Genomic DNA, 22174 nt, shown 5'->3' with positions numbered 1-22174 from the left:
TATATCAGAGGGAAGGACTATGAAGGTTATCTTTCAGGGAAGCCCATTACTCTGGCTGAAAGATGCTGATCCAGTTATAAAATATGATATGAGTGAGTGAGAGAAAGCACATGCAGACAGATGATATCATGTAATAGAGGGAAAGCGAGGGGGACAGTATGTGCATGAGTGAGGGATGAGTGGGGAGGGAGGGTGAGAGAGAAGGGGAAAGATATCAACACATAGCGCGTCACAGCAGCAGATTGCAGGCAGAGCGTCAGAGCAGAGAGGATATAGCCGCACAGAAGCAAAGCAAGCACTGCCATTAGACACTGAAGCAGGAGATATACCACTGGGTACCAACAATACTGGCTGGGAACATACACTGTGTGTGGAAGAGAGGCTGTGTATGTGAACAGAGAGAACAGCACAGCGTGATACAGCCCTGGATCAGTGTGTCGTTAATGAGAAGCGTTGGGGAGAATGAGTCTTGACCCTGTTCTGGTCATGAAGGGGCAAGACCCCATGCCCAACACCTGTCCGCCAGCCTCAAACGGTGATAGCAAAGCATCCTGGGAGGACAGCAAGGAAATCCATGAAAATACGGGTGCTACAAAGAAGCCCAAATCAGTAAGTGTCCCATTTGTGATCAGTGTTTCACATTGTATTTGTGCACCAAGTGTATAACATTCATCGTGATGTGATTTTCCTTTCGCTTCTGTCCTTTTTTCTGGTGAAGTCACACTTATTTAGTGTGCGAAATGTTTACATGCAGTGAGTAGTGCACGTGTTTCAATGGCGCTTTGAAGTCGGTCCACATTTGCAGGCACTTTTCCCTCCACAGAGATCTGTAGTTTGGCAGAACAGCATAATTACGTGAAATATAATTATAAGAACATCTTTTAGCTGTAAAGAGGAGTGTAGCCTTTCATGTTGTGATGCCTGGTTGTGGTGTCAGTATTTATAAAAGAGAAACAGAGCAGGTTTCATGGGAAAGGAGGGGGGTGATAGCACTATTAGGTAACAGTACTAGTGTAAGGAGATAATGCCATCCGAGGTGCAGCAGGTGCAGCTCATTTTAAGTCGCACACTTCTTATTAGACTGCGAACACCACCGTAAAGATATCGAAATGCCATCTGTCATATGTGGTGGCGAATAAAATACTGACAATCCTGGCAAGGGCAGAGCTTTGTAACAGGAGATTTTGTCTGGCCTAGTGCATAATTTTTGTATATTGGAGAACTTTAAATGTGTTATCAAATACATTTGAGATGGCACAGACACTTTAACACACAAAAACAGCTCCTTCAGTGTGTGCAACAGGCAGCTGGTCAACACCATGTGGATAATTCCCTTCTCCGCCGTAGCCTTTAGTGCTATACTTACTCTAAGCGTCACTGGCCTTTTCCAGATCTATTAATAACCTGCAATGCCATTCTCCTCTTTGTTATCCTCTGGTATTCTCCCATTTCTAACACTTGCACTGGTTGCCCCAGACTGACCCAGAAATGATTCATGGTTCTTGTTCCCCAGCAGTGTCTACTAGTTGACCTATGCAGTGAGTATAGAAAGTCACCACTCCAAATTTTGCCACTTTGACCTGTATGAAATCATATTAGCCAAGTGATGGAAATAATATTAAAATATTTCATTTAAAACTCATACTTACAATTGCACTTTTATGTGTGCAGTAGTAGTGGAGCCCGGGGCTAGTTGTCACACCTTTTACTCCAGTGAGTGAATATATCTTAGTGTGTGTGTGTGTGTGTGTGTGTGTGTGTGTGTATGTTTTTTTTTTTTTTTTACATAGATACATCTTAAAATCTTGACAGCAAAAAAAGCTGCTGAATATTTGTTATACATGTTGTAGGGCTGTCAAACAATTAATCGCGATTAATCACATACAAACTAAAAGTTTAAATTTGCCTAATATATGTGGGTGTACTGTGTGTAATTATGTACATATAAATACAAACACATTCATGTATATATTTGAGAAATATTTACAAGTATATGTATTTATTTATATTTTTATATAATTTAGATTATATATAAATATATTTTGTACATAAATAACATATTTCTCTTAAATATATACATTAATTTGTGTGTATTTATATATGCATATTAATTACACACAGTACTCCCACATATATTATGCAAACTCAAACTTTTATTTTGTATGCGATTAATCGTGATTAATCGTTTGACAGCCCTAAAATGTTGTAAAATTACAACAGACACTACTATTCAAAAGTTTTGGGTCAGGAAAATGAATTTTTTTTTTAAAAGAAATTATTACTTTTAATTCGCAATGAAGTATTAAACTGATCAAAATGACTGTAAATACAAAACAAAAATCAATTTCAAAGAGAATCTGTTCATTTGAACGTTCTATTTACCAACGAATCCTGAAAAAAAAGTATCATAGTTTCCACAAAAATATCGAGCAGCACATTGATAATAAATATTTCGTGAGCAGCAAATCAGCATATTCAAATTATTTCTGGAGGATCATGTGACACTGAAGACTGGAGTAATGATGCTGAAAATTCAGCTTTACCATCACAGGAATAAATGACATTTTAAAATATTTTCACATATAGTTATTTTAAACTGTACTAATATTTCATATTATTACTGTTTTTAGCATATTTTTAATCAGATAAATGCAACATTAAGCATAAGAGACTTTTTTTAAAAACATTAACAAAATCTTACAGACCCTAAACTTATAAATAAAAAACATAGCCTAATCTGAATTCGAAATGTATAAAATAATAATAAAAAAAAACAAACATTGAAAACATTGGTTGAAAATGCATTAGTTTTTTACAGGTTTTACAATGTCCACTTGTGAACGCCACATTAGTTCACCCAAAAATGAAAATTCTGTCACTAACTACTCACCCTCATGACACAAATTAAGATATTTTTGATGAAATCCGAGGGCTCTCTGACTCCTCCATACACAGCAATATAATCACCACAGAAAGGTACTAAAGACATCATTAAAATAGTCAACGTGACTGCAGTGGTTCAACCTTAATGTTATGAAGCAACAAGAATACTTTTTGTGCGCAAAAACAAAACAAAAATAACAACTTTATTCAACAATATCTTCACTTCTGTATCATTATCATATGTTCTACGTCAGGACAGCGATTCAACAGGCTTGTTCGAGATGCTTCGGTGCTGCTCAGACCGATCGGTGTGTGCAACGCTGATGCATCTCGAACAAGGCTATTATTGGCTGGCTCCTTCGTCAGCATCACACGCATACGTCATGCTGCTCACGTGATCAGCTTTGACCAATACTGAGCCGGCATTCGGATGTAAACATGGAAGCCTTCACTGTGCTTACTGCAGCATATATGTAGGGAAAATGACAGGGAAGAGAAGAGATTGTTGAATAAAGTCGTTGTTTTTGTTTTGTTTTTGCACACAAAAAGTATTCTCGTCTCTCCATAACATTAAGTTTGAACCACTGCAGTCACGTCGACTGTTGAACGATGTCTTTAGTACCTTTCTGGACCTTGAAAGTGGTGATTATATTGTTGTCTATGGACGAGTCATATACCTCTCAGATTTCATCAAAAATATCTTAATTTGTGTTCCCAAGATGAACGAAGGTCTTACAGGTGTGGAACGACATGAGGGTGAGTAATAAATGACAGAAATTGTATTCAAAAGGCTTATTTCGCTAATAAACACAGTTTGGGAAAATGGTTAACCTTTCAACATGACACTGACAACAAACAACCACAAAGCATCTGTACAGTACTTCAATATTGTAGCCAGGGCCAAAATCTAAATCTCTCATCAAAAATCTGTAAAATTATGTTTTCCATCAACTGGTCTTTAATGTGCTATCTCAAGGCCCAATTTCCAAATCAAAATGGACAATACCATTTGCTCCTATTTTATGAGATTTAACACAACAGAACAACATTTTTGAAGAGGGATGGTGTCTTTCTTTGCTCACTTTCTTTTTTTTTTTTTTAACAAATGGATGCAGTGTAAAGGATCAGAGGTTGAGGCTCTGTTTCCGCTTGGTCAAAGGGAAAGAAAACGCATAGTTTATTTACCGGAAGATTGTTTCCTGAGACGAGCTGCTACTGGTAACACTCAATCTTCAACCCTCTGTCTGTAACTGTATCTGTGCCAGTATAATTAAAGAGTCTCTATATCAAGAGTTTGAACCATGAATAACATCACATACTACTGAGCAAGCATTCGAGGAGCTTTTTCAAGCACTTGGTTTATATAACATCCCCACAGACAGGAGAGCTAAAACTCTCTACAGGGACACCCATTCCAAAGCGCCACAATTCAGACATCACTTACCTGTGAGTCTTAGTGAAATACAGTGTCTTTTTTTCGGAATCGGAAGCAGTTTTACCCATTTTATAGTCGGTTTTATTGTTATCATGATAGGATGGTTAGGCGGTTCTGTTTTCAAGGTTCATCTGTTGTATTGGCATTTTGTCCCAGCTGTGTTTTCCTATTCATTTCCAATCATGGCAATCTCTATATGCATTACATAACAGACAAATCTGTATACCTGTGACGTGGAGGTTGATATGAAATGTCATTTTATGAAGGGACCTGTAAGACGGGCCAGGAAGGTGGAGGGAGGCATATTCTTTGTAAGTATTTTCAAAGGATCATGCAGATTTTCTTCTCTGCCGTTTCATTAACAATCTGTTCTGCTTGGCTGTACTAAACGCATGACCTTTTGACCCACAATATGGACTTGCACAAACGAATATATTAATGCATTCTTAAGAGCTCAGTTTGATGGTGCTTTTAGTGCTTTTGACAGTGTTTTTAAGTGACATTAAATGGGTGCAAAGAAAAGTAATTTAGAAATCCATAGTGTTTTCCAGTGATGTTTAACTGAAGGCATGAGATATACAAGGCATATATATGCCTTTTAAAGGGATATTTCACCCAAAAATTAAAATTCTGTCATCATTTACTCCCCCTCAAGCTGTTCCAAACCTGTATACATTTATTTGTTCTGCTGAATCCAAATGAAGATATTTTGAAGAAAGTTTGTAACTAGGCCGCTTTGGGGCACCATTGACTTCCATAGTAGGAAAAAAAAAATACAATGGAAGTCATTGGTGCCCCAGAACTGTTCAGTTTCCCACATTCTTCAAAATATCTTCCTTTGTGTTCAACAGAACAAAAAAATGTATACAGGTTTGGAACAAGCTAAGGGTGAGTAAATAATGACAGAATTTTGATTTTTGGGTGAACTATCCATTTAAGTTGATGTGCCTATGCAATGCATTCATTCAACATTTTTTACTTTCCTGTGACTGACCACACAAGAGAGACAGAAAAATGGAAGAATGAAAGAGCAGAATAAGCAGTATAACCACAATATCACACACAAAGAGTGGAAATAACTGAAAATAAATTAGATTAAATTTATTTCGATTAAATTATCACATATGTATATAAATATAAACCTGTAGTATGTAATTATATATATTTTATTAGTAAAAAAACTTGAATTTCACAATTTACTTTTTTGAATAGTCACTTTAGTGCAAATAAAAAAAAAAATATATTAATTGAGTATAATATATCTTATTCCTTTTATGTATTTAAAAAAAAATCCTAATTAAAATCCTAGATTTTCGGTCTGGTCTCAGACTGTGTAATACATATTATTATGTGTGACCCCACTATATAATACATTTATATGTTTGTAAGTGGCTGTGTGTGTGATTCTCTTATGATCATTAATCAGAACTTTATTAATCAATTCCATTGAACAGAATTTTGAATATATTATTTTTCACTGAAAATGGTCTATAGCAATGTAAAACATTTTCAGCTGGTTAAAATTAGAACTGTAAGTTCACCTGCTGCCTTAAAAATGTGAGTTAACTCAACTTGAAGATAAGCTTTGTTTCAACTCACAAATAGTCAAGACAATGCATTACTTTAAGTTTAAATTTTAACTTAAAGTAATGCGTTGTCTTGACTATTTTTGAGTTGAAACAAAGCTTATATTCAAGTTGAGTTAACTCACATTTTTAAGGCAGCAGGTGAACTTACATTTCTAATTTTAACCAGCTGAAATGTTTTACAGTAATGACAAAGCTGCTTATTTTCAATCTTGTTTTTAATTTATTTACAAAACTAGGAATGGCAATATATTAAAAAAATTAAATAAAATAATTATAAAAAAAAAATATTTAAAATATTTAAAACTTGACATGACTAGAAAAATTACTTTTCAGTTCCAGAAATCACTTTTGAAATTCCCTCAGTTTTACCAGAGCTGTGGGAATCTTAAAGGTCCCGTTCTTCGTGATCCCATGTTTCAAACTTTAGTTAGTGTGTAATGTTGTTGTTAGAGTATAAATAAAATCTGTAAAATTTTAAAGCCTCAAAGTTCAATGCCAAGCGAGATATTTTATTTAACAGAAGTCGCCTACATCGAACGGCCAGTTTGGACTACATCCCTCTACTTCCTTCTTTAATGACGTCACTAAAACAGTTTTTTGACTAACCTCCGCCCACAGGAATACACAAGAGTTGCGTTTGTAGAGTGTGTTTGTCGCCATGTCGTCGAAACGCTGTTATTTTCATCCCGCAGTCCAATCACCGGGTCTGATTCCGGCTCAAATTGATATGGTAAAATTAAAGACATGTTTACAATAACACTGAGCGCGTGCATCTCCACGTTATGGTAAGAGGCGTGACCTTTCCGGGCAAGGTTCGCTAAGCTGCTGTCGAATCACAACACAGGAACCGCTGGCACAATCAGAACTCGTTACGTATTTCTGAAGGAGGGACTTCATAGAACAAGGAAGTCATCAGTGGAAACAGCGGTATACAGATAAGTAAATTATGTGAAAAATACTGGGTTTTTTTTACACGCGAAACATGAACACGGGACCTTTAAATAAATGAGTTGTTGAGTAAACAATAAAAAGAAATAATAAATATGATTTTAGATTTCATATGGATTTTTAGCTATTTTAGCTTATTTTAAACCTTGTTTTGTCTTTTTAAAAATAATTTTAAGTCTTCTTGGGCCCCCTTGAAAATGTGTTGAGGTCACTATAGTGGGCCCTGGTCCCATTGAGAACCTCTGGTCACTACAGACTCTTTCCCACTTATAAATACATACATTCTAATTTAATAATTCTACTTTAACAATTTCCCTAAAACATCCCAAATGTTTGCATGTTTTAAAAGTGTAACTTTTTTTTTTTTTTTGGCTAAACATTAAAGGGTTAGTTCACCCAAAAATGAAAATTCTGTAATTAAGTACTCACCCTCATGTCGTTCCACACCCATAAGACCTTTGTTCATCTTCAGAACACAAATTAAGATATTTTTGATGAAATCCGAGAGCTTTCTGTCCCCTCCATAGACAGCAATTTAACAACCGCTTTCACGGTCCAGAAAGTTAGTAAAGACGTCGTTAAAATGGTCCATGTGACTACAGTGGTTCAACCTTAATTTTACAAAGCGACGAGAATACTTTTTATGAGAATACTTTTATTCAACAATTTCTTCTCTTCCCTGTGATTCTGCTGTGCTGTTTACGTTGTAGACAGCGCCGACACAAATACTGAGTCAGTGTTCTGATGTAGAACCTGGAAGCGCTGCACTCTATCTACATTAAATTGCTGTATAAGGAGAGGTCAGAAAGCTCTCTGATTTCATCAAAAATATCTTAATTTGTGTTCTGAAGATGAATGAAGGTCTTGTGGGTTTGGAACAACATGAGGGTGAGTAATAAATTTGCATTTTTGGGTGAACTAACACTTTAACTTTTCTCCCTGTGTTTTTGCCTTTATGTTTCTGTCTGGTTCAGAAAACACTAATGTCTGTAGGTAAAATAACACATAGCTGGTAAATGGGCACTGCAGCTGCAATTCAGACAATTACAACAGATTCTAAAGAGCAGGTCAATGTTCACTTTTTCCTGATCTGTAAAAGGCTTTTAGAGTAAATGTTCCATCAACATTGTACTGAATAGTTAAATTCTGGTCCAATTGCCCCTACAGCCCATTCCCTTTGTAATGCAGTGGCCAATTATCCACTCTCATTTCCAGATAATGTCTTATTTCCAAAACCACTGGAGCCTCCTGAAATACTCTGTCTTTCAAAAATTTCCCAGACCTGCTCAAACCAGGATCTCCCATGACCAAGAGTAGCGACATGGCTCATCTGATGTCTCTAGTTCTTTGGGGAAGTGGCTTTTAACTCATCACAGATCAATTTACACAGGCTTGTCCTTTTCCCATAACCCCCCAGGCAGTACATGTCTCTGGTTGGAGGGTACAGTTGCTCGGATGAGGGCATGTTGAACCGCACGCACAGTGGTCTGGCTGCGTCATACGGTAGCCCTTTTCCAAAATTAACTAGCCCTGCTCTTCCTGGTGGTTTCCTGTGACATACTGATCCATGGGTCAGCTGATGTGTGGGCCATGTGACTGTACGTAAACACTGTACATGGTTTATGCTCTGCTGCTGGGAATCACATTACCAACTACACCATTTGATACATTACCAGCAGTTTCCACTGAAGTACAGAACATGGATAAAAAAAAATTACTTGGAAATGAATTTTAGTTTGATCACTGGATCTCTCTCTCTATGTGACAGCATGAAACACTGAGTGAATAACAAAATTGGGGATCAGAGCTGTTGTGATGACCACGATAATCTCAGATCTTCCAGTTCTGTCTGATCTACTCTGAAAGTGGAGATCCTAATGTGCTCTTCATTAATCACACTATTCTTGCCTTCTCACTTAAAAAGATAATCTGTAATGACGCATGGTTGCCTGCTTTGGAGAGTGACTATTGCATTTCATACTGTTCCTTCAACTGCTTTACAAACTCTTTGGAATTAAATTCTTGCTGATTCATTTTAAAACGTTAGTTCACCCCAAAATGAAAAAGATCCCATTATTTACTCACCCTCAAGCCATCCTAAGTGTATATGACTTTCTTCTTTCAGCCAAACACAATCAGAGTTATAAATATCCTGGCTCTTCCCAGCTTTATAATGGGAATGAATAGTAACTGAGATTTTAAAGCCCAAAAAAGCACATCCATCCATTATAAAAGTAATCCATATGACTCCAGGGGGTTAACAAAGTTCACTCTTTCACTGGAACTCGACTCGCGTATGGAAGCCAGTGATAGTTTATAAACGTATAAATATGCATATTTTTCTTAAAAAAACACATCGCTTCACTTCAGAAGGCTTTTAACCCCCTGGAGTATGGATTATTTTTATGCTGGACGGATGTGCTTTTTTGGGCTTCAAAATCTCAGTTACTATTCATTGCCATTTTAAAGCTTGGAAGAGCAAGGATATTTTTTAATATAACTCTGATTGTGTTTGACTGAAAGAAGAAAGTCATATACACCTAGAACGGCGATATTTCGGGGATATTTCACTCAAAAATGAAAATCCTGTCATAATTTTCTCAGCCTCATAATGATTCAAATCAGTATGATTTTTGATCTTCCAAAAGAAGATGTTTAACAAAATGCATGTGCTGCATCATATTAGTGGTCTATATGGATTGTGAACTATATTTGAAGTCATCTGAAGTAAAACGATACCTAAGCGAGATTGTTATTCAGTAATTTTTCCTTTCATATGTGATTATTCACCCAAAAACGACATTATGTTGAGTAAATGATGACAGAAGTTTCATTTTTTGGGTGAACTATCGCTTTAACATGTCTGGTTTTTAATCAATGATACTAAATGTAATTGGTTCTTATATCCAGTGCTGATATTGTTTTTGTTAATTGAATATATCTGAAATAAATAAAAGAAAATATAAATATTAGATGAAAAATTTTAAACAAAAATTTGAAATTAAGTACTAAAATGACTAAAAAATAAAACTGAAATGTATATTTAAAGCTAAATAGGGATATTCATAAAAATAAAAAAAAATGACATGACAAAAACACAAAATTATTAAAATTTAAACTAAAATGAAAGATTTAATTTTTACATTTTCAGTTATTTCAAAATATAATAAAAAACCTTTAAAACGAATAAATTCTATAACAGTATATAAATAATACTAAAATTACATTGATATCCATTTGCAATATGCAAATTCAAATCACACAAATGAAATTTGAGCACTATCGTGGAGAAGATTTTTAGTGAGAACAAATAGATATTAGAGAAAATATTAGTGAAAACTAACTTTAATTTCAGTCTATTTGTCACACAAAGCTATCATATGTCTTCTGAAGACTTGAATCATGCACAATTCATATAGACATATAGACCACTTTTATGAAAAACATGCACATGCTTTTAGCCAACAGAAGAACCAGGTACCCTGTACTTGCATGTTATGTGCTCAAACATACCTTGTGTTTGTGATGAATGTCTCACAGCTCTTTCACCATCCCTATTCAGCCCAAACCAGAGAACGCAGTCACCATTGCAGTGTCATCGCGGGTTCTGTTCCGCACAGAGAAAGAGCAGATTGTTTTTGAGCAGCAAGGAATAGAGGAGTACCTCAGGTATCAGGTGGAGCACGAGAATGAGCCCTTTGCTCCTGGTCCAGCATTCCCGTTTGTTAAGGTAAATATACACAATGATTTTTGATGACTGTTTCCTAAAACATTTAATGCATTATTAACCCTTATAGGGTCTTTGGGGTCTTTTTGGACCCCAAACGATGTTTGCTCAAATAAAAAAAAAAAAGTTCTCTTTGTCCAAATGACATGAAACTTTGTACCGTTGTTAACACTTTCTAGATCTACAAAGAAAAAAAAAATTGGAGTGATAGCTTGTTTTTATGTTACTGTAAAAAAAAAAAAAGGCACACTCAGGGTCTTCGGGGTCTCCACAGACCCCAGGCAACAAAATGTAATTTTGTTATAAAATAATTGTTTTTTAAAAAACGAATGTAATTTTACTCTGTTTATTAATGTTTTTACTTCATATTTGTGCAGTTTTTGGAGGATTTCTCATATCTTTTAAATTTATATAAATTAATAAATAAATATTTTTTTAATACAAAAGCAGCTTTTTATGTAAAATTCACCTTATAAAAGACCCACATTTCTAACTTTCATTTATGGGGATAACATGGATAATTTGACATGGTTTAATGTAAGATTTTTGTCCATCTTTTGGAAAATGCAATTTTAAAAGTAAAAAAATTATCACTTTAACCAGTAGATGGCTGCAGAGCTCCACTATTTGCTATGTGCTATTTGACTGACTGAAAGACATCTTTTCATAAATTTTTTTGTTGTTGTTGGATTCATATCTAAATGTTATGAAATCACAATTATAACAATAAAAATTACTTTTTGTCAAAGTTTAGCATTTTTTTTTTACTGAAAAAATAAGTTTTTCAAAAATGTTGATTTTGAGGAAGAATTTTGTCCAGTTTCTAAGTGGAGTCTCATCATAATGTAACAATAGTGAAAAACAGATTTTTTCATTACAAAAAATACTAAACCTTGACAAAAAGTAGCCTTTATTGTTATAATTGTGATTTCATAATATTTAGATATGAATCCAACTGAAAAAAAACTTATGAAAAGATGTCTTTCAGTCATTCAAATAGCACATAATATATAGTAGAGCTCTGCAGCCATCTACTGGTAAAAATGATAGCTTTTTTACTTTTAAAACTGCATTTTCCAAAAGATGGGCAAAAATCTTACACTAAACCATGTCAAATTATCCATGTTATCCCCATGAATGAAATTTAGAAATGTGGGTCTTTTATAAAGTGAATTTTACATAAAAAGCTGTTTTTGTATAAAAACCTATTTAAAAAAATATATTTTTAATTTATTTATAGGATAAATCCTCCAAAAACTGTACAAACATGGAGTAAAAACATTAATAAACAGAGTAAAATTACATTCGTTTAAAAAAAAAAAAAAAAATGTGTTACAAAATTGCATTTTGTTGCCTGGGGTCTGTGGAGACCCCGAAGACCCTGAGTGTACTTCCCAAACGAAGACCGCATAAGGGTTAAGGTATAATTTTAAACAAAAAGGACATTGTCTTAACATTATTGATTGATTCTACACCTCTGCAAATATCTTCATTTGATTAGACACCGTATTTGGCATGTTTTCTCAGGCACTGGAGACAGTAAACACCCGGTTGCGGGAGCTCTACCCAGAAAGTGAGGAGCTTTTTGACATTGTGCTGGTAACTTATAACCATGCCCATGTAGGCGTCAGACTCATCAACACCATCAACTACCACAGTAAGTGTATAACTGACCCTACCATTACTTGGAATAATACTAAGTTTTGTTTAAAGAAAGAGCAAACGATTCTCAAAAAGTTTTAATGAAAATAAGATTGCAGGTCTGATGCTCTGGCGCATGCAGGCAGAAAAATATTTAAGCTCATGTAAAAAACAAACAAAAAAAACCCAGAAAATTAAAATATTAGAAAAATTAGAAAATTAAATATATTTTGGCAGTATAAGGCAGTGAAATGTTAATTAAGGTGGCTAATCAAGATACAAAAAAAAACACAAAACAGTAGGAAGCATAGACTGCTACTATCAATCAAACCAGTTGAAAGTATGGGATGGAAAGTAACTACATGATTCTGAGGACACAAAACTGTAAATGCAAATGTTTTCTTAGAAGATAAATCTCCAGCTGGCCAATAATATCTTCCCACAGAGACGCATATGACACCTCTAACCTTTGTATCACAAACCAGCCACTTCCTGCTCAGTTCCCCGCAGCGCCTCAGCTGGACTGGTTTTGATCGTTCCGGTGGCTAAATGAAGAAAAAACAAACATCTTTCCATCTTTTGGCCTTTCTTCGGGCAAAACAACAAAAATGCGGATGGACTGATGTTTCAAGAGCCATTTGAAGTCAGTCTTTGTGTTCTGAACCACAAAAAAAAAAAGTTAGATGTTTGTTAGAAGATAAATGTGAGTCTGATGCTCCAAAACCCATGACTGCAAGGAAGAAAGCAAAAATTATAAAAAAAGAATACAACAAATAAGAATGGGCCATATATATATATATATATATATATATATATATATATATATATATATATATATACAGTACAGTCCAAAAGTTTGGAACCACTAAGATTTTTAATGTTTTTAAAAAGTTTCGTCTGCTCACCAAGGCTACATTTATTTAATTAAAAATACAGTAAAAAACAGTAATATTGTGAAATATTATTACAATTTAAAATAACTGTTTTCTATTTGAATATATTTTACAAAGTAATTTATTCCTGTGATGGCAAAGCTGAATTTTCAGCATCATTACTCCAGTCTTCAGTGTCACATGATCCTTCAGAAATCATTCTAATATGCTGATCTGCTGCTCAAGAAACATTTAATGTGTACAATTGTACAAAATATTTGTGTACAGTATTTTTTTTCAGGATTATTTGATGAATAGAAAGTTCAAAAGAACAGTGTTTATCTGAAATCTAATCTTTTGTAACATTATAAATGTCTTTACTGCCACTTTTGATTGATTTAATGCATCCTTGCTGAATAAAAGTATTCATTTCTTTAATTTCTTTTCAAAAAAATAAAAATAAAAATTCTTACTGACCCCAAACTTTTGAACGGTAGTGTATAATGCTACAGAAGCTTTGTATTTCAGATAAATGCTGTTCTTTTGAACTTTCTATTCATCAAGGAATCCTGAAAAAAAATAAGTATACAACTGTTTTCAACATTGAAAATAATCATAAATGTTTATTGAGCAGCAAATCAGCATATTAGAATGATTTCTGAAGGATCATGTGACACTGAAGACTGGAGTAATGATGCTGAAAATTCAGCTTTGCATCACAGGAATAAATTACTTTGTCAAATATATTTAAATAGTACACAGTTACTTTAAATTGTAATAATATTTCACAATATTACTGTTTTTTACTGTATTTTTAATTAAATAAATGTAGCCTTGGTGAGCAGATGAAACTTCTTTTAAAAACATTAAAAATCTTAGTGGCTCCAAACTTTTGGACTGTACTGTGTGTATGTATATATATATATATATATATATATATATATATATATATATATATATATATATATATATATATATATATATAAAATCAATAATACAGTTTCTACCATTGACGTTTACAAATAGAATCACTACAGCAGGGCTGTCCAATCTTTCCAGCTGAGTTTGACTGAATAGGAAAACAAAAAGTATGTCCGGATGTCCTACTTCCGGCAAGATTCTGAAGTGTGCATACGATGGACACTTTACCATCCCATGATGCCATGGGAGAGGATTTGTGAATGGCAGTGACGCAACGCAACTGATGCTAGTAGGTCACATGATAATGACAATCGAATGTAGTATGTTCAGATTGAATTCATACTACACACATTTATACTATAAAGAACTTACTTTTTTAGCTGTTGCAAAGTAATTACTATTCAAAATAAGTACCTACTCAAGAGTATGCGATTTTGGACGCAGCCTTAATTAACTACACCTGAACTATAGCTAATCAAGGTCATTAGTATCACTGAAAACTTTTAGGCATGTGTGTTGGAGCCAAACTGAGCTATGGCCATTACTCAGACTAAAGTATGGGATGGGAACATTAGTCTATAAACTTTGGGGCCGTTTACACGACACCATAAAAACGCAAAACTTTTTGGCATTTTGGCTGTTCGTTTACATGACAACAGCGCTTTGGGTACCTGAAAACTTTTTTCAAGGGCAAGTTTTTGAAAATGATACTGTTACCGTCTTCATGTAAACTACAAAAACTCAAGTTTATTAGGCCATCTATGGCATGCATACTATATATATTGTAATTTAACAGCTTTCAGGAATACTTGATTCTGATTGGTCAACCACAGGATTCGCTGGTTGCATATTTTTGTGTAATGAGGCTGCATATTAGGCTAAACTCTCCTATTTGTTGCTAGTTTCATGTCTTCCATTGCACTCAGCAGTTTCTTTTTACATGATAAAATAACTTAAAATAGCATACTGAGTAGCCATAATAAGTATGATAATGTACAGTTATTGTAAAATTATCCTGTGCGTCAGGATCTGATCAGGGTTCATTTTACAATAATGATCAGATGACTGCACCTTATCCCTTACTTTACTCCTGGGCAAACATGGCTTGACATGCCATGTAAATCAACCTGCTGCTGATGTCTTATTGAGCTGGCACTCATGCACTAATGTGTCAAAGGCTAAAAGGAGCACATTACCCCAACATTTCCCACCGGTCTAAGCTTTCCATCTGTTAAACAGTTCATAACTGTGGTGTCTCAATAGTGAAATCTTCTAATTAAAAATGGTGATACATTGATTAAATAACTTGAGGAAAGTTATTTTTTTTCCCGAAGGTATTTTCATTATCAAATAGTACTTACAGAAAGAAGCTAATAGATAAATGTATTTAAACGTACACAGGAAGACTCCAGTCATATAAAAGCTGTTTTATTTTACATGGAAATGCCCACCTCATGGGGGTGGCCATTTTGAGATCACATGACTAGCTGAATAATAATACTCACTTTATCTCAGCAAATAAATTACTCATGGCTGACTGCTAGTATCATTTCTACAATAGCTTTGATAACTGAAATGTTTTGGGGTTTTTTGTTTTGTTTTGTTTTTTTGCTTGATACTGCATTCACACCACTAGGAGTCACTATAAATCATAGAATGCCAAATCAGCCACATGTACTATTTATTGATCAAAATACAATCACAAATATCTATTACACTATTTTTTAATAAAAAATTGTCCGAAATTGTGCTGGCTATGATAATAACTGATAAAATGTGTAACAATTACTTGAATGCAATGTACTGTAAGTCGCTTTGGATAAAAGCATCTGCCAAATGCATACATATCTATGTAATAATAACTGGCTCTCACGAAAATGTTAATTACTGATTAATATTCTTCTCTTGTCCCCAGATCTATTCATTGAGCGGTTCTGCATGACAGGAGGTACCAGTCCCATTGGGTACCTGAAAGCGTGGCATACAAACTTGTACCTGTCTGCCGATACTGAAAAGGTTCAGGAAGCCCTCGCTGAAGGTTAGTAAATATGAGATAACACATGCAGCAAGTGCTTCATCTTCTTGTCATTTACATTCAGTAAATCAAGAGAAATGTGTCATTAATGTGCAACAAGAATGCCTACAAGAAACCATTGATATTATGTTAATAAATATTATATTCATAGGAATAACAACATATAGTTGCTTAAAAAGATTTCAATCAATATGGATTAACAAATGGTGACTAAAAGTTATAGTATGCAATAATGAATTGGTCTAAGTACAAATATATAGTCTCAATGACACAACAAAGCAAAGCAAACCATATGAAATTTGAACAGGTGTGGTTTACAGACTTGTGGTATATTTAGATAGAGATTTGAGAGGTAACCTGTCAATGATTTTGAATTATGAAAAGTGCCAAATTACTTAGTGGTCAAAGTGCCTCCAAAGGAAGTGCTCTTGCAGTTTGCCATTTAAAGGTCCTTTCAGTGTACTCGCACTCGGCACGGTTACCTTCGAGGCTGTGCACGATTGTCCCCACGATTGTAATATACTCAAATTAATTAAAAAGTGTACTAAGGTTGTAATAGAAGATGTTTGTTGTTGCAATGATGACAGCATACACACACATAGAAGCCTTTTCGTTCTCTGGCGTGGTAAGCATTCACACTACACAGTTCTGGGCATGAGTCCAACTGACCCATGCCCAAACCCACCTCTACAAGTGGGCCAGGGCACGGTACATAGCGATCACACTAGACTAACAAACTGGACTTTGGGGATCAAGCGTGCTTGGGCATGGTTCAGATGGCCTAGTGTGAGTAAATGAACCTCTGAGCACATGAGCACCATATGTTGCTTTGCTTAGTATCACAGATTCACATCATATGAATTATTGCATAAATAAATGTGTATAAAATATTCAAATTAAAACTAACTGAAATGGGGGATAGCATTAAACTCCAGATCGACTGAATGTTTAACAACCCAATGACCTATTTGGATTGCCGAGGCTTAATGGGTCCTAATCTCATTGAAGAACATTTGCTTTTAATGCCATTTATCACACTTTGAGCTTTACTTTTGTCTTTGTGTTTTCTTACAGGGATTGCAGCAGCCACCATGTTTATGTCAGATAAACAAATCGAGGTATCCGAGACCCAGCTGAGAGTGGCATTTGATGGCGACGCTGTTCTCTTCTCTGATGAGTCTGAGCGTATTTTTAAAGCCCACGGCCTGGACAAGTTCTTCGAACATGAGAGGGAAAATGAAAACACATTGTTAGATCATGTATGCAATTTCATTGTTACCCATTTCAACTGTTTATGTCTGAAATAAGCTTCAGAGTAAATGAAAGATGCATGTTTATAGGTATATTCGCTTTTAAAACATTTTCTGCTTGTTTAGAGGGTTAGTTCACCCAAAAATGAAATTTCTGTCATTAATTACTCACCCTCATGTCGTTCCACACCCGTAAGACTTTTGTTCATCTTCGGAACACAAATGAAGATCTTTTTGATGTAATCTGAGAGCTTTCTGTCCCTCCATAGACAGCCTATGCAACTGAAACTTTGACGCTTCAAAAAGTTCATAAAGAGATCGTAAAACTAATCCATATGAATCGAGCGGTTTAGTCCAAATTTTCTGAAGAGGCTTGATCGCTTTATATGATGAACAGATTTAATTTAGGCTTTTATTCACATATAAACATTTATCAGCGAACATAAACAGAAGCTCAACCGAACCTGCTTGACGCATGAAGCTCAAACTTGCTGTGAAACACACGAGAATGAACCTCATTGGTTCTCGCACATGTCAAACAAACATGCTTGAGCTTCCGTTTACCACAATTGATGTGTGAGTTGATGAATGTTTATATGTGAATATAAGTCTAAATTAAATCCGTTCATCATATAAAGTGATTGTGTCTCTTCAGAAAATTTGGACTAAACCTCTCAATTCGAATGAATTAGTTTTATGATCTCTTTATGAACTTTTAGAAGCGTCAAAGTTTCAGTTGTGTAGCTGTTTATGGAGGGACAGAAAGCTCTCAGATTTCATTAAAATTAGATTTATTTGCATTCTGAATATGAATGAAAGTCTTACGGGTTTGGAACAAATGAGTAATTAATGACAGAATTTTCATTTTTGGGTGAACTAGCCCTTTAAATAGCAGTTCACAACCTGACACAGCATTATTGGCTCAACCAATGGTGTGAGTTTGGGGCGGGACTTTCTGTTTGAATGACCAATGGCATATGGTCGGAGGAAACATTTTTAAAAACAAAATGATAATTTTTTTTTGCATTTGCTGCCACTAGTGGAGTACAAAATGACACACTTGACTAATATGTTATATAAAGTTTTTATATTATATAAAGCTCCTGAGCGTTCCTGAGGACTGATTGTTCTTCAATTTAGTGGATATGTGCTACAATATATGTGGCACTGGACCAAAAATCAGTCATAAGGGTCAATTTTTTTTTAAAGGTGCCCTAGAATCAGAATTAGAATTTTCCTCGGCATAGTTGAATAACAAGAGTTCAGTACATGGAAAAGACATACATTGAGTTTCAAACCCCATTGTTTCCTCCTTCCTATGTAAATCTCATTAGTTTGAAAGACTTCCGGAAAACACTCGGATCTCAACATAACACCGACTGTTACGTAACAGTCGGGATCATTAATATGTATGACCCCAATATTTGCATAATGCCAGCCCATTCGACGCATTAGACAAGGAAAGGCAGTATTAACGGCTGGATCTGTGCACAGACAAGGTAAGCAAGCAAGAACAACAGCGAAAAATGGCAGATGGAGCAATAATAACTGACATGATCCATGATATCATGATATTTTTAGTGATATTTGTAAATTGTCTTTCTAAATGTTTCATTAGCATGTTGCTAATATACTGTTAAATGAGGTTAAAGTTACCATAATTTCTTACTGTATTCACGGAGACGAGAGTCGTTGCTATTTTCACTTCATTTTCATTTTTAAACACGTGCAGTCTGTATAATGCATAAACACAACTTCATTCTTTATAAATCTCTCCAACAGTGTGTAATGTTAGCTTTAGCCACAGAGCATAGCCTCAAACTCACACAGAATCAAACGTAACCATCTAAATAAATACTTTACTCACATAATTCGAAGCATGCATGACGAACATCTTGTAAAGATCCATTTGAGGGTTATATTAGCTGTGTGAACTTTGTTTATGCGATGTATATATAGTCGAGAGCTCGTGGGGCAGAGAGAGTGCATCTCTTAAAGGGGCGGCGCGCTGAAAAAAATCAGTGCATAGTTAATGATGCCCCAAAATAGGCAGCTAAAAAAATTAATAAAAAAAAATCTATGGGGTATTTTGAGCTGAAACTTCACAGACACATTCAGGGGACACCTAGGACTTATATTACATCTTGTAAAAAAACAACCAAGGGCACCTTTAAAATTTACACATCATATGAAAGCTGAATAAATAAGATTTTAATTGATGTGTGGTTTGTTAGGATAGAAAAATATTTGGCCGAGATACAACTATTTGAATATCTGGAATCTGAGGGTGCAAAAAAATCAAAATATTGAGAAAATCACCTTTAAAGTTATCTAAATGAAGTCCTTAGCAACACATATACACTCACAAAAATTTTTTTATATATATTTACGGTAGGCAATTTACAAAATATCTTCATAGAGCATGATCTTTACTTAATATCCGAATGATTTTTGGCATAAAAGAAAAATCGATAATTTTGACCCATACTTTACATATTGTTGGCTATTGCTACAAATATACCTGTGCGACTTATGACTGGTTTTGTGGTCCAGGGTCACATATTTACTGTATAATGTATCTGTTCACCTCACAGGGGCCACTGAAGAGTTTCCTGGAATTGCTTGGGAAGCTTCAGAAGAAATTCTATGCTAAAGGCCACCGCCTGGACTGTCCCATCCGCACCTACCTCGTGACGGCCCGCAGTGCAGCCAGTTCAGGCATCCGTGCCTTAAAGACTCTCCGTGCCTGGGGACTAGAGACTGACGAGGCTCTTTTCCTGGCCGGCGCACCGAAAGGCCCCATGCTAGAGAAAATCCGGCCCCACATCTACTTTGATGACCAGATGTTCCACGTGGAAGGTGCCGCAGAAATGGGTGCCATCGCTGCACATGTGCCCTATGGGATCGCACAGAAATACCCTCATAAAAAAAGCACCAATACATCCAAATAAAAAGATAGGGAAGACATGAAGAGGTACATATTGTTCTTATTTTGGACGTGACGTTCAAGTTTCAGACATTCTTTTTTAAACTCAGTTGTGCACTCATTGGCTCAGGATCTCAGTATTCTCCTGGCCTTTTTTCCATGTGACCTATGCAAGGCCATACACAACATACAGCCAAAAAGATTCAGCCAAGTGCTGATCTTTTGGAGTTATTCTGTCCATGACTCTTGAAATATGCATTATGATAATGAAATTTGACCACTGTGCCTCTTGTAAAGCACTACAATGAACGGTCATCTAAGCATACGCTTCTCAGCGACAGTTTGTCGAAAAACACGACATTGACTTACTGTTAAAAGTGAATGCGTGCTGCTATTCTTGTATGTAAAGTGACATCGATACTGAAACGGTGTTTACACGGTGTGTGTTTTGAACCGCACTGTATAATTCAGCAATTGACTGTGATGGTGTTGTTGATTATTGCTGTAGATGCTGTTGTGTGAGTAAAACTACAGTATTCTTATGTAGTAGTCTAATGTATGTGGTCGTATACGATGGATTGTTAGTCTATAATATAATGTTCGACATTGATAAGAAGCCATATTTTACATATGAGAGAATTAATTATTCAGAATATATAGAAATCTATAGAAAGTATATTTTCATCGTTTTACGTGTAATTTTCTGTTTTTCTTATCTGGATTCAATATACATACTGTTCAAAAGTTGGGGTGAGCAATTTTTTTTTTTTTTTTAAGAAATTAATACTTTTATTCAATAAGGATGAATTAAATTGATCAAAAGTGACAGTAAAGACATTTATAAAGATTTCAATTTTAAATAAATTATGGGTTTTTATTTACTTTCTATTTATCAAAGAATATTAAAAAATATATATGATGGTTTCCACAAAAATATTAATCAGCACAAATGTTTTCAGCATTGATGATAATAATAAATGTTTATTGAGCAGCAAATCATCATATTAGAATGATTCTATGACACTGAAGACTGGAGTAATGATGCTGAAAATTCAGCTTTGCCATCACAGGAATAAATTACACTTTAAAATATATTAAAATAGAAAACAATTATTTTAAATTGTAATAATATTTCACAATATTACTGTATTTTTGATCAAATAAATGCAGCCTTTTTTTTTTTTTTAAGTCTTACCAAATCCAAAATTTTGAACGTTAGTGTATGTATATCTTTTGACAGAAAATTATTGTATGTGAAAGGGAATGTACAAGGAATAGAAGAGGTCAGATTTGTCTGTCAGCCAAAGAAAGAAAAGGTCTCTTTGTAGAAACAAAACAGCAATAAAACTCCACTGAGCTACATTACCTGCCACTCTTTCTCTCCAGGTACATTTGTCATGCAGTTAATGTCCTTTCTTGTTACACATAATCCCTGGTTTGGCATCTAACACACAAATAAAAGTTATCACCATTATCCAGAATTGGGCATCTGATTATTATATTATAAGACATAATTCCCTGCATGATGTACTGGTTTATTCACATGTTTCTTGTGCTTTGTCTTCTTGTGTCACTGTGCTGTTTAGTAGTGTTTTGCAGCATCCGTCCTATAAACATTATTGGAACAAATTGTGTTGACATCAGTGTTTAGTCTGTCTCTTTAAATTATTTTCATTGTTAAATCTATATGAAATATGACAGATTAGCTGCCTCCTCCATAAATGTCAGAGATCTTTTTAGAGATCTGTCTCTGTACTGTTGTTCTCTGGATAATATGGTATAAGAATATCAATATTATAAAGGACAAAACGAATATAATGCAATAATTATTATTTAGTTTTAAAAGATAGTGTATTATGTACTGTTATCCAAGTGCATTCAGGCAAATTGGGCCACTTTTTTTACATTGTGTGAGGTTTGTCAAAAGAGGGCCCAATTTTCCAGTTC

The 22174-nt window shown here is 34.7% G+C and overlaps 1 protein-coding gene across 3 annotated transcripts; it reads left to right on the top strand.

The window, feature by feature from the left end:
- Window positions 1-216: 216 nt before the first annotated feature.
- nt5c1aa (5'-nucleotidase, cytosolic IAa) lies at window positions 217-21048 on the top strand. Of its 3 annotated transcripts, none has more exons than XM_048201364.1 (7): window positions 217-609; window positions 4531-4629; window positions 10418-10585; window positions 12110-12239; window positions 15932-16054; window positions 17126-17310; window positions 19896-21048. In XM_048201364.1, the coding sequence occupies exons 1-7, from the start codon at window positions 463-465 to the stop codon at window positions 20250-20252; spliced, it is 1209 nt and encodes a 402-aa protein (XP_048057321.1). In that variant the 5' UTR covers window positions 217-462; the 3' UTR covers window positions 20253-21048. The 3 variants fall into 3 exon arrangements, with proteins under 3 accessions (XP_048057321.1, XP_048057323.1, XP_048057322.1); XM_048201365.1 differs by having other exon boundaries at window positions 219-609; window positions 4585-4629; XM_048201366.1 differs by lacking the exon at window positions 4531-4629.
- Window positions 21049-22174: the final 1126 nt, after the last annotated feature.

Source organism: Megalobrama amblycephala, linkage group LG9 (genome assembly GCF_018812025.1).
Source record: "Megalobrama amblycephala isolate DHTTF-2021 linkage group LG9, ASM1881202v1, whole genome shotgun sequence".
Classification (NCBI taxonomy): Eukaryota; Metazoa; Chordata; class Actinopteri; order Cypriniformes; family Xenocyprididae; genus Megalobrama; species Megalobrama amblycephala.
This window is presented reverse-complemented; position numbering and strand designations above follow the sequence as displayed.